We start from the raw sequence: 13,295 nt of genomic DNA, 5'->3' as shown, positions 1-13,295 counted from the left end.
GCTGCCGAGCTCTGCCTGGATCTGGTTTTCCCATTTTGCTGAGCGGTGCCAGCCCGAGTTATTTTCTTTTCATTGCCAGTTCATTCAATAAAGACAGTTAACAGTCTAACTTCTGAGTACTAAGTTATTAACCCAACAGTAACAGGGTCAGTTCATTTTTTTGCAGTGGGCCGTGCAAACATATGTGTTTGGTTGTGTGGGTCGCGAGTTGAAAAAAGTTTGGGAACCACTGCAATAGACAATATAATACAAAGTTACATTTCATTATTTTTGCAGATACTGTTTACAGGTGCATCTCAATAATTTAGAATGTTGTGGAAAAGTTCATTTATGTTAGTAATTAAACTTAATTTGTGAAACTTAAATTCAATGCACACTGACTGGAGTAGTTTAAGTCTTTGGTTCTTTTAATTGTGATGATTTTGCCTCACAAAATTTTATTTAATTTGGAAACCAAGGTCCTAGAGTCTGGAGAAAGGGTGGACAAGCTCATAGCCCAAGTTGCATGAAGTCCAGTGTTAAGTTTCCACAGTCTGTGATGATTAGGGGTGCATTGTCATCTGCTGGTGTTGGTCCAGTGCACACATTTACCAATACATTTTGGAGCACTTCATGCTTCCTTCTGCTGACCAGTTTTTGAAGATGCTGATTTCATTTTCCGGCAGGATTTGGCACCTGCCCACACTGCCAAAAGCACCAAAAGTTGGTTAAATGACCATGGTGTTGGTGTGCTTGACCATCCAGCAAATTAACCAGACCTGAACCCCATAGCATTGAGTGCATGTACAGTAAATTTACATTATTTAAGTCCATCAATTCACTAAAAATGTAATTTTATTGGTCTTATTAAGTATTCTAATTTGTTGAGATCAAAATCAAGACAATTTAAAGAACCATACTCTTAAACTACTTCAGTCTATTTGCACTGAATGTATTCAATACACGAGTTTCACAATTTGAGTTGAATTACTGAAAGAAATTAACTTTCCCAAAATATTCTAATTTATTGAGATGCTCCTGTATGTATGAAAAAAGGCGCTGTGCTAGTGCATGCCAGGGCGTGCCAGGGCCAGTCGCGTTTCCACTCTCACTACCAGTGCTTGATCGTACCTCATCGGTGCTAATCAAAGTATGTGTATGTGGTTTGTGTCAAAGTAAAATCCACATGAATGCCAAGACTCTGGTTTTACCAGCAGGACGTTGACCAGAGCAAAACACTGCCTATCTCTCATAGTGCATCCTTCTGCCATCTCCCCAGGTAAACTATACACATGCGCCCAGCCACCTCATCTAAAATAAATCTTGATTCATCATACCTAACAATCTTTTTCAATTGCTCAATGGCCATTTTTTGACACTAACATGTCCTTTCAACTGTAGGTACTTTTATGCAGCCCCATATGCAGCAAACTGTGATGACCAGACCACATTTATTTTAATAATTAACACAAAGCACATTATGGGCACCACATTTTCTGCAGTGTTTAGTTTAGTTTATTGCACAAGTCATACATAACTTAATACATTCATTCATTCATTACATACATGAACGAACAGGACAGGAAGAAGAAAATCGTCTCGGTTACGTACGTAACCCTCGTTCCCTGATGGAGGGAACGGAGACGTTATGTCGACCGACAAATGGGGTCTCACTTGGGAGGCCAATCATCTCTGATTTTAAGAGAAAACGCCAATGAAATTGGCAAGTGGATTAACACACCTGAGCCACTCCCCGTGCCAGCGGGTATAAATAGGGCGACAGGTGCATCCACTCATTAGGTTTTACGCTGAGGAGCCGAGAACGTGTCCCGGCAACAGCGAATGGTTCAAGGTTGTGGCATGGGGACATAACGTCTCCGTTCCCTCCATCAGGGAACGAGGGTTACGTACGTAACCGAGACGTTCCCTATCTGTCGGTCACTACGAGTTATGTCGACCGACAAATGGGGTCCTATGGAAAACGCCATAACCTGAACCTCGTCACAACCCTGAGGCGCTGCAATTGTTGACAAGCCTTGGCGTGCCACAAAAGCTACGCTTAAGGTCGTAACCTTCCCAAAGCCCCAGCGCAAATTCACTGACCTTGGTACCGAAGGGGCCAAAGGGTGAGTACATCGCTGCTGGAGAAGGCCATGCTGCTGTTCCGCCCACATAAAGTAAATGGAAGGGATTTCAACCTTCAGTGAAAGATTGCTTCAAATCTTCCCTATTTGTTCTTTCAGCTGGCAAGACAATGGGGAAGCGAGCCTTTAGGAAAGGTCGCTACGGAGACCACATCCTACCCGTAGGGAGGTGACATGTGGATATACCGATATGGACTGACCCAGGGGGCAGTACTACATATGGAAAGGGTCTCTGAGGCAGGTCCTACCTTGGAGTAGGGATGGAACGGCTGCCAGAAGAGACTGACAGAGCGATCTGTCAAGGGAAGACATGGGTTTGCCAAGAGGGAAACCTTACCGTGGAAGAATACACATATGGGATTACCCGTAGGGAACCCAGCCATATGGACACCTAGCCCAGTACAGGGGCTGACCGGCTCCGGGCATGCTAACGCCAGTACTGGGCCTGGCGACAGACTGCTCCGCCAAGTCTGACGCCGAGGGTGCTGGAGGATGCTCGACCAGGGTACGCCAACCGGGGAACTCTACTGGGAGAAGAAGGCGCTCACATCCCCGTGTTAGGGGGAATGGCGCAGCAAGCGAGACACCCAGCCAGCCCTTCCCGCCAATTACCTGTTACCCAACACACGGGAGGAAACTGGCTCTACACGGAGGTTGTAAAACCTCGCAAAGGTGTTAGGTGTCGCCCAGCCCGCAGCTCGACAAATGTCTGCCAGAGAGGCGCCGTGCGCCAAAGCATAGGAGGAGGCCACACTCCGTGTGGAGTGGGCCCTCACCCCCAGGGGGCACGGCTCGCCTTGGGAATGGTAAGCCAAGGCGATGGCGTCCACTATCCAGTGGGCCAACCTCTGCTTAGAGACAGCCTTCCCCTTCTGCTGACCTCCAAAGCAGACCAGGAGCTGCTCAGAGCTTCTGAAGCTCTGGGTGCGGTCCACGTATATGCGAAGCGCTCTTACGGGACACAGCAACGACAAGGCTGGATCTGCCTCCTCCAGGGGCAGCGCTTGCAGGTTCACCACCTGGTCTCGGAAGGGAGTGGTGGGAACCTTGGGCACGTATCCAGGCCGGGGTCTCAGGACAACGTGAGAGTAGGCCGGCCCGAACACAAGGCACTCTTCACTTACCGAAAATGCTTGGAGGTCCCCGACCCTCTTGATGGAAGTGAGCGCGATCAGGAGCGCTGTCTTGAGAGACAGGAACTTCAGCTCAACCGAATCCAGCGGCTCAAAGGGACCCCTCTGAAGTCCCGCCAGGGCAATAGAGAGGTCCCAGGAGGGAATCAGGGGTGTCCTAGGAGGACGTAACCTTCTGGCACCCCTCAGGAACCTAACGATCAGGTCATGCCTCCCCAGGGACCGGCCGTCCACTGCATCGTGATGTGCTGCAATGGCAGCCACATACACCTTCAGGGTGGAGGGTGACAGCCCACGCTCCAGCCTACCTTGCAGGAAAGAAAGCACGACTCTGACCGGGCATCTCCGGGGGTCTTCCCGGTGAGAAGAACACCAATTCGTGAACAGACTCCACTTCAGAGCATAGGCCTGCCTCGTAGAAGGGGCTCTAGCCTGAGTGATAGTGTCTACCACCGCTGGGGGCAGATCACTTAGGTCTGCCGCGTCCCGTCTAGAAGCCACACGTGGAGGTTCCAGAGATCTGGGCGCGGGTGCCAAATGGTGCCAAGCCCCTGAGAGAGAAGGTCTCTCCTCAGGGGGATGCGCCAGGGAGGGGCTGTCACGAGGAGCATGAGTTCCGAAAACCAGGTCCGGGTGGGCCAGTAAGGCGCAACCAACAGGACCTGTTCCTCGTCCTCCCTGACCTTGCACAGTGTCTGTGCGAGCAGGCTCACTGGGGGAACGCATACTTGCGTAAAGCCAGAGGCCAGCTGTGTGCCAGTGCATCTGTGCCCAGGGGGGCCTGGGACAGGGAATAGTACAGCTGGCAGTGGGAGGACTCGTGGGAAGCAAACAGGTCTACCTGGGCTTCCCCGAATCGACTCCAGATCAGCTGGACCGTCTGGGGATGGAGTCGCCATTCCCCGGGGAAAGTGAGCTGTCGTGAGAGCACGCTGGCTGCACGATTGAGCTCCCCCGGGATGTGGACAGCACGCAGCGACTTGAGCCACGTCTGACTCCAGAGGAGGAGATGACGGGCGAGTTGAGACATGCGACGTGATCGTAAACCGCCCTGTCGGTTGATGTACGAACAGCCGCAGTGTTGTCCGTGCGGACCAACACGTGCTAGTCCAGCACTAGCGGACGAAACCGTCGCAAAGCTAGATGCACTGCCAGCAACTCCAGGCAGTTGATGTGCCACAGCAGTCGAGGTCCTGTCCAGGACCCTGAAGCTGCCTGCCCGTTGCATGTCGCGCCCCAGCCCGAGTTGGAGGCATCTGTTGTGACAACAACGTGCCGGGACACTTGTTCTAAGGGCACGCCGGCCCGTAGAAAAGCAAGGTCCGACCAAGGACTGAATAGGCGGCGACACATCAGTGTGATGGTGACACGATGTGTACCGCGGCGCCATGCCCATCTCGGGACTCGGGAGTGTAACTAGTGCTGAAGTGGTCTCATATGAAGCAACCCGAGCGGCGGGACTGCGGCTGCGGATGCCATATGCCCCAGGAGCCTCTGAAAGTGTTTCAGCGGTACCACTGTCCTGCCTCTGAAGGAACTCAGGCAGTTCAGCACTGAGTGGGCACGCTCGCTGGTGAGACGTGCCATTATACTCACCGAGTCTAACTCCATACCGAGATAAGAGATTCTCTGCACAGGGGAGAGCTTGCTCTTCTCCCGGTTGACCTGAAGCCCCAACTGACTGAGGTGCCGAAGCACGAAGTCCCTGTGATCGCACAGCTCTTCTCGGGACCGGGCCATAATGAGCCAGTCGTCGAGATAGTTGAGGATCCTGATGCCCACTTCCCAAAGTGGGGCAAGGGCGCCCTCCGCGACCTTCATGAAGACACGGGGGGACAGGGAGAGCCCGAAGGGGAGGACCTTGTACTGCCATGCCTGACCCTCAGAAGCAAAGCGCAGGAACGGTCTGTGACGAGGGAGGATAGAGACATGAAAGTACGCGTCTTTCAGGTCGATCGCTGCAAACCAGTCCTGGGGCTGGACGCATTTGATAACGCGTTTCTGCGTCAACATCCTGAACGGGAGCTAGTGTAGGGCCCGATTCAAGACTCGCAGAACCAGGATAGGTCGAAGGCCACCGCTTTTCTTGGGCACGATGAAGTAAGGGCAGTAAAGCCCCGTCCTCATCTCGGCTGGAGGGACCGGCTTGATTGCATCCCTCGCCAGGAGGACAGCAATCTCCTCGCGCAAGACAGGGGCGTCCTGGACTGCCACCGAAGTCTCGAGCATGCCATTGAACTTGGGGGGGGTCGCCGGGCGAACTGAATCGCATAGCCGAGTCGAACCGTCCGGATGAGCCAGCGTGACGGGTTGGGCAGCGCAAGCCACGCTCCCAGATACCGTACAAGTGGCACCAAAGGGACAGTCGACATACCCGCAGTGGTGCAGCGATGGGGAGTCGTGCCGGAAGGCCCAGAAGGCACTGCGTCCTGGGTCATCGCAACCACACTCCCCGTGTTCCCGGAGGAACTGGCCAGAGACGCGTGGAGAGGCGTTGCGTCTCCGAACCGCGACCTCTTGGCCGCTGGCGAAAGGGGGCGTCGTGGGTGAGAATGAGGAAGCTGTGCGTCGCTCATTGTCAGCCCACAAGCCTTGCAACTCGGAGGAAGGAGAAATTGCTCTTCCAATGAAAATGTGGGTGCCACTGGCCGTTCGACCAGCGGCGGAACAGAACCAGAAGATTCTCCACCCGGCCCTCCTCCGGGGGAGGGAGTGGCGCTCTCTCCGCCATCTCCTGAAGAGCAGTTCTCCGCATCTCCGAGTTGCCCGTGTCAGGGCCGCTTAGTCGACTTCCTCGAGGACTTTGCAGCCGGGAGTGACACGGGGGGCGCCGCTCTCCTGCGCGGGGCTCGACGCGCCGGCCTCGAAGAACTCTCAGCACGGGGCGGAGCTGGTGTGGAGGACGCAGGGGGGCGCCCTCGGCGACGAGCAGGCTGAGGCACTGCCTGCGACGGAATGGTGGCAACCAGAGGATCACGTCGTGGCAAGATGTGCTGTATGGCCTCAGTCTGCTGTTGTTCTGTCAGGAACTACTGGGCACAGCCCCTGACAGCGTCGCCACACAGGACAGCCTGGGACATGGGAGCATCGAGAAAATGCACTTTGTCAATGTCTCTCATACAGACCAGGCTGAACCTGAAACGGCACTACTGGACCACCAGAGTGGACATCGCTTACCCGAGGGACTGCGTTGTGACTTCCGTCACCCAGAAGGGGGAGGTCAGTCGCCATGCGCAGCTCCTGCATCAACCTCGGGTTGGATCTACCCTCGTGCATTTGTTAAAGCCTTGGCTTGTTGGGTTTGCAGGATAGCCATGGCATGCAAAGCAGAGACAGCTTGGCCCGCAGCACTGTAAGCCTTGGTAGCGAGCGCGGCCGACAGCTTACAGGCCTTGGGTGAGGGGCGCGGACTATCCCTCCCAGTGGCGGCGTTTTGCGGACACAAGTGCACCGCAATCGCACTCTCCTGCTGGGGAATGTCAACACACCCCTAGCTGCCTCGCCATCGAGGGTAGTGAGGACGGAGGAACGAAATGAGCTGCTTCCGGCCGTAAAAGGGGCCATCCACGACTACATCACTTCCCCATGCACATCCGGGAAGAAAGGAACCAGAGTAAAACGCGGTTGTGAGTCGCGCTCCACACCGAGAACCAATCAAACAGCCATGAGCACTCAGGGCTGGCGGTGCATTCACCTCCATCCTGATGCTCACAGCTGCCCGGGCAAGCACGGCTGTCGACTCTGGGTCCAATTCGGCAGTGGCGACAACACCCGAGGGGGGCAGCCCCGCCGAATCTTCATCCACAGAGGTCGATAACCCATCCCCCGATGCTGCAATCGACATCTGATCTCCGGCGGCAAACTGAATGACCCGCTGGGACTGCCATAAGACAGCCCAGCAAAATCACCCAGCAGCTGCACAGGACAAACACTGCGGAAGGGGTAAGAGGTCCGTGGGGCGTGGCCCGGCGGAGAAGCTCTCACGGTCACCTTCAAATCTCCCAGAGCACTAGCCGGCGGTCCTCTGCTCGAGACAGAGAAACCAGAACGGGTAGTGACAGAGGGGTCTGCTCCCTTCCCTTTAAGAAAGGGGAGACGCGATCACAGCGTTGCCATGGTCACACACGCAGTGCGTGCATGAACCATCCACGAACGCGCCTTCAGCGTGCTGAATGCCCAGACACGGAAGAGAGCGAACGTGGCCGTTGTCAGAGAACAGGAAACGACCGCATCCAGAAGGACGCGGACGAAACGGCGTCTTGAAAAAGACGCGAATCGTCCGCGATTTGCTCTTTTAGGAAATCTGCTCTCTTAGTTGAAGCGCCCAGGGGAATCGCTGAAAGGGACACCGCTGTTTGCGCCGTACCGCCAACCAGAACAGCTTCCCGACACAGCAGATGAATGGCTTTGTGGAGTATAACGGCTTTCATACAACCACTCGGCTCCGAAGCAAAAATCTAATGAGTGGATGCACCTGTCGCCCTATTTATACCCGCTGGCACGGGGAGTGGCTCAGGTGTGTTAATCCACTTGCCAATTTCATTGGCGTTTTCTCTTAAAATCAGAGATGATTGGCCTCCCAAGTGAGACCCCATTTGTCGGTCGACATAACTCGTAGTGACCGACAGATAGGGAACTTATGGTACCTGTCACTTATTTGTGCACATCAAGAAAACAAAAAAACAGCTACTTTATAAATGAATCAACCCCAATCCTCACCCAAAACACCAAGTATTTTCAGTAATACCTATCTTTACACTTAATTATCATCATTATAAGCATGTTAGTCATCATTTTTCTTATAACATTCCTGTATTTTTTTCTTATACAAATTCTTAAATTTACAAACACTTTTGCAGCACTTCTATTCATAGTCCAAGGTGTTCCATAGTTTAACTCCGTAAATAGACAAACACATCTGTTTTTGTGTAGTACATGCAAAAAGAGTTTTAAAATAATATTGCTTTCTATGGCCATCTTCCTCAGATACAAGAGTAAATAAATTTTGTAAAAACATAGGCAAAACTCTCTGCTTAGCTTTCCACATAAAAATCAAAATCTTCAAGTCAACCAAATCTTTGAATTTTAGAAGTCCAGAATTTACAAATAAACTATTTGTGTGTTCTCTGTAGCCTGTCTTGTTGATAATCCTTAAAGCTTTTTTTTGTAACAAAAACAGAGATCTTGTGTTACTAGAGTATGTATTACCCCAGACTTCTGTGCAGTATCCAAAATATGGGAGTATTAGGGAATTGTACAACATATGCAATGAAAAACTGTCTAGAACATCTTTAACCTGATACAAGACCCCAATACTTTTACAAACTTTACTCTTAATATAAACTATGTGATCTTTCCAATTCAATTTATCATTCAAAATAACACCTAAGAATTTTATCTCATTAACTCTTTCTATTTCATTTCCTTCAATTGCTATTCTTACATTTTCATTCTTTTTACAATTACCAAAAATCATGTATTTAGTTTTCTCCCAATTTAAACATAATTTATTTTTGTCAAACCACTTCTTAACTTTTCCCATTTCTGAATTTATATTTTCTGTAATTTCTGACAAATTATTTCCAGAATAAAAAAAGTTGGTATCATCGGCAAACATCAAAAAATGTAACACTTTAGAAACTTCGCAGAGGTCATTAATAAACAAAAGAAATAGTAATGGGCCTAAAACGGATCCTTGTGGAACTCCACATATTATATCTTTTAAATCAGATCTTTGACCATTAATTTGAACAAACTGCTGTCGATTATTAAGATAACTTTTGAGCCATTGATAAGCTGGACCCCTAATGCCATAGTTGTATGATTTTGACAATAGCAAACTGTGATTTATAGTGTTGAATGCTTTACTTAAGTCGATGAAGACCCCCACTGTATGTTGCTTTTTCTCAGTTGCAAATGTTATTTTTTCTATGAGTTCAATTAATGCCAAAGCTGTTGATCGTTTTGCTCTAAAGCCATATTGTTTTTCAGTAATTAATTTATGTTTTTCTAAAAAAAATAATTAGTTTTTGAGCAAACCACTTTTCAAGGATTTTTGAAAACTGAGAGAGCAATGACACTGGTCTGTAGTTGTTAAAATTATGTACATCTCCTTTTTTGAAAAGTGGAACGACTTTAGCGACCTTCATCTTCTCAGGAAAGACACCCGAATGTATAGACAAATTAAAAATAAAAGTCAGTGGATTAATAATACAGTCAATGGTCCTTTTTACAATGGCCATGTCAAGTCCATCACTATCAGTAGAAGTTTTATTTTCACATTTACTAACAATAGATGAAATTTCATTTTCCTGAACCTCACCCAGGAACATGGACTGCATTATTCTACTTTCCATTCTACAAGTTACATTTTGACTTTGGTTAGATATATCAATTGATCTGGCAATATTTTCCCCAATATTAATAAAAAATGAGTTAAATTCATTCGCGTCATCTATGCTATAGTTCATAACAGTTTCATTGCACACAAAATATTCAGGTAACTTAATATGTTGTGAATTTGGTTTTATTATATTATTTAATATATTCCATGTTATTTTCATATTTCCTTTATTATCTTTCGATCGTTTATTATAATAGTCCCTTTTAGTTTCTCTTAAAATTGTCGTCAATTTATTTTTGTATGCTTTGTATTTGGCCTCACAATTAGATCCAAGGTTTATTACTTTTAGGGGTTTTCTTTGACAGCTTTAGTGGGCAGCATTTATCATAGCTAGATATATATGTGTTTAAGAAGGTTTCATATGCTGCATTCACATCATTCACATAGACACCTGACCAGTTCTGCTGTGAAAGCACACTCCTAAAATCATTTATTGTTTTCTCGGTTCTCACTCTAAAATATAATGGATGATGTGAACTCTTGTATATCTCAGGTTGCATGTCATATATGGTAAAAACAGGCAAATGATCATTTATCAATAATCCACTTTGAACAATTTTTTGAACATCATTTGTGACGATATTATCAATTAATGTGGCACACGAGCTAGTGATTCTGCTAGGCTGCGTAATTAGAGAAAAAAGAGATCTTGTATACAATGCTTCTAAGAAATCTGAAATAAACTTACATTTAGATTGATTAAGAAAGTCAACATTGAAATCACCACTTATTAAAAATGTTTTATGGTTATTCTGTGTAACAAGTAATTGTTCAAATTTGTCCTGAAAAACATCAATTTTGGATCCTTGAGCTCTGTAAATGCAAGCAGCGATCACATTCCTGTTTTTTCCCATATCAATTTCAACAGCTACACATTCAAAAATTCCCTGGATTGCAATAGACATCTTTTCAACAAGTTTGCATTTCAAATGACTATCAACATACAACGCCACACCTCCTCCTCTTTTTCTGATCTACTTACATGGTACAGCTTGTGTCCTTCTATTTCAAAGTCTACACCCTTTTCATCGTTAATCCATGTTTCAGAAAGTGCTATTATTTTAAATCGACTTGTAAATGTAGTGATATAATCCTTCAATTTGTTGAAATTTGCATTAAGACTTCTGATGTTGAAATGAAAAAGTGACAGACTGTCCCTTGAATTAACGTTTAAATTAAATTCATAATCAGTATAATATTTAGAGGTGTCACAGTATAATATTTAGAGTGTTCATGAACCAATGCAGAAACAGAGAGTATAGATAGCCAAGCAGTGATCTTCCTGGAAAAAAAATTGAGGGCAAACCATGTCAGGAGGTAGGGCAGCCTAAGCCCCAACATCCCACGGAATGTTCTGCAACACGTGTTGAAACAGATCCAGAATACACATCCCCAAGTGCATTTGCAGTCATGCTTGAGGATAATTTATCTGAGCTGTGCTGCCAAATTATCTTAAAGGTCTAATGCCCGTTGCTGGGATAATTCAGAATGCAAATGATTCAAGGCCTTAAAGGCATCTGAGCTTTTATATGCCAAGCTGCCTAAAGTAAAACTCAGAAATGCTGTATTTTATCATGGGAAAAGGGAATCTCACTCTGGTTGCATCTTTAAAATAAATAATAATAATTATATATATATAAAAATAAAAATAAAAATAGGAAGTCGTGGCCTAATGGTTAGAGAGTCGGACTTGCAATCGAAAGGTTGTGAGTTCGAGTCTTGGGCTGGCAGGAATTGTAGGTGGGGGGAGTGCATGTACAGTTCTCTCTCCACCTTCAATACCACGACTTAGGTGCCCTTGAGCAAGGCACCGAACTCCCAACTGCTCCCTGGGCACTGCAGCATAAATGGCTGCCCACTGCTCTGGGTTTGTGTTCAGTGTGTCTGTGTGTGTGTGCACTTCGGATGGGTTAAATGCAGAGCATGAATTCTGAGTATGGGTCACCATACTTGGCAGAATGTCACGTCACTCTGGTTGCATAAAGCCTTTATGTTTAATGCATTATAAAAGTAGTTTTAAAGTACTAATTATGCTTTGCAATTAACCTTATAATGCATTTTATGAACTCAGTAATGCAGTTATAATTATTGTTGGGCAACACTAATTATAACAGATTAGTGATTATTTCTTTAATCACAATTAATTGCATTATTATACAACAGTCACTGGCTTGGTTGGAAGAGGTGGACAAGAGCGCGGTTCAGTTATACATAGATCAGTGAGTTTGACTGCTGAATGCGCCGGAGTGCAGATCTTCTAATACTTGCTGCATGATTGCGTGAATATTTCTGAGAGTCAAAAATGATAGATTTGTAAACTAATATATTGTGAGAGGGATGTGTGTTACCGTGTCCCATACGACTTAAAAGAATAAACCACACCGTTAACAAAATAAGTCACTCCACTGTGTTGAGCAAACGCTTCTCTGCTGTCTTCACGTGTTATCGGAAACTTCCTAAACCCAACTTATAAAGTCATTATTACGAGCTCATTGCATTCTTTTTTGTTAAAAATAACAGTGGACAGTTAATGTTGATACTTAGCCTTAATAATTTGATCAATAGCAACCCCAAATGTGACCCATGTATGTGTATTCACTGTATTATTTTTTTGTAATATTATTATTGTGTATTATTATTTATTTTATTTTTTTTCTCTCCTGGAATAGCCTTACCAGCTGTCCAGCTCCTATGCCTGGAGCATTTGGGCCATTCGCTGGAGGACCACACCAGGGACTTTCTCGATCTGGCGTGCCTTACCCCCTTCCAAGACGGTACGCTCTGTACTTTGTATTATCACGGCCTGAGCGAGCGGTATAAACCAGCGAACGGTCCCAGAGCGGATTTGGGTAGACAGAGGAGAGGAGTGCTAGTGAATAACAGATCCCTGTTCAGATCCACTCCCGCTGCATGGAGTTACTGCCTGAGCCCACTGCAGATGGAGAGCCTAATCCCGCCACGACTGAGCCGATCGTCGCCATGGAACCTGAGCCTTCATCATGGACTGACCAAGCGCATGAGACGGCAACATCGTCCGCTCCCGAGGGAGTTTTGGTGAAGATTGAGGGCTTGGAGGGTGAGCAACTGAAGGTGACCTGCATCTGGTTTCTGGATTATATTTTGAGGAATTTATAGGCGTTTTCCAGACAGATTTAATTGACTGGTTTGGTAAGGCATTAACCAATTCCCCTCTGTCTCCGCTGGTTCTGCCCAGCCCTGAATCTCATGCTTCTCCGCTTTTTCCGCCCAGCCCTGAATCTCCTGTGTCTCCACTGGTTCCACCCAGCCCTGAATCTCCTGTGTCTCCACTGGTTCTACCCAGTCCTGAATCTCCTGTGTCTCCACTGGTTCCACCCAGCCCTGAATCTCCTATGTCTCCACTGGTTTCACCCAGCCCTGAATCTCCTATATGTCCGTTGGTTCTGCCCAGCCATGAATCTCCTGTGTCTCTGCTGATTTTGCACAGCCCTGAATCTCCCTGCGGCTCCGCAGCGGTCTTCTGGAGCCCAGCCTCTGCTTCGGTCACCTGTGCCTTGATCGCCGCCTTGGACCTCTGGACCCTCTGTGTCATCCTGGCTCTCTGTCTGCTCGGCTCCATCCTGGGCTCCTCATCCATCGGTGCAGTCTCCATCAGTT

General features: G+C 47.4%; 1 protein-coding gene across 2 annotated transcripts in view; it reads left to right on the top strand.

The window, feature by feature from the left end:
• The window catches only part of LOC113061357 (interleukin-15 receptor subunit alpha), a 33,979-nt gene extending 21,050 nt beyond the window's left edge, over nt 1–12,929 (top strand). Inside the window, exon 5 of one of the 2 annotated variants that reach the window (XM_026230439.1) lies at nt 12,329–12,929. In XM_026230439.1, coding sequence (XP_026086224.1) covers nt 12,329–12,717 — 389 coding nt within the window. In that variant the 3' untranslated portion in view covers nt 12,718–12,929. The remainder of the gene's footprint in view (nt 1–12,328) is intronic. The other variant, XM_026230432.1, reaches the window with a different exon arrangement.
• Nucleotides 12,930–13,295: the final 366 nt, after the last annotated feature.

This window comes from Carassius auratus, chromosome 4 (genome assembly GCF_003368295.1).
Source record: "Carassius auratus strain Wakin chromosome 4, ASM336829v1, whole genome shotgun sequence".
NCBI lineage: Eukaryota > Metazoa > Chordata > Actinopteri > Cypriniformes > Cyprinidae > Carassius > Carassius auratus.
The sequence above is the reverse complement of the archived record's forward strand: the minus strand, read 5'-3'. Positions and strand labels throughout refer to the sequence as shown.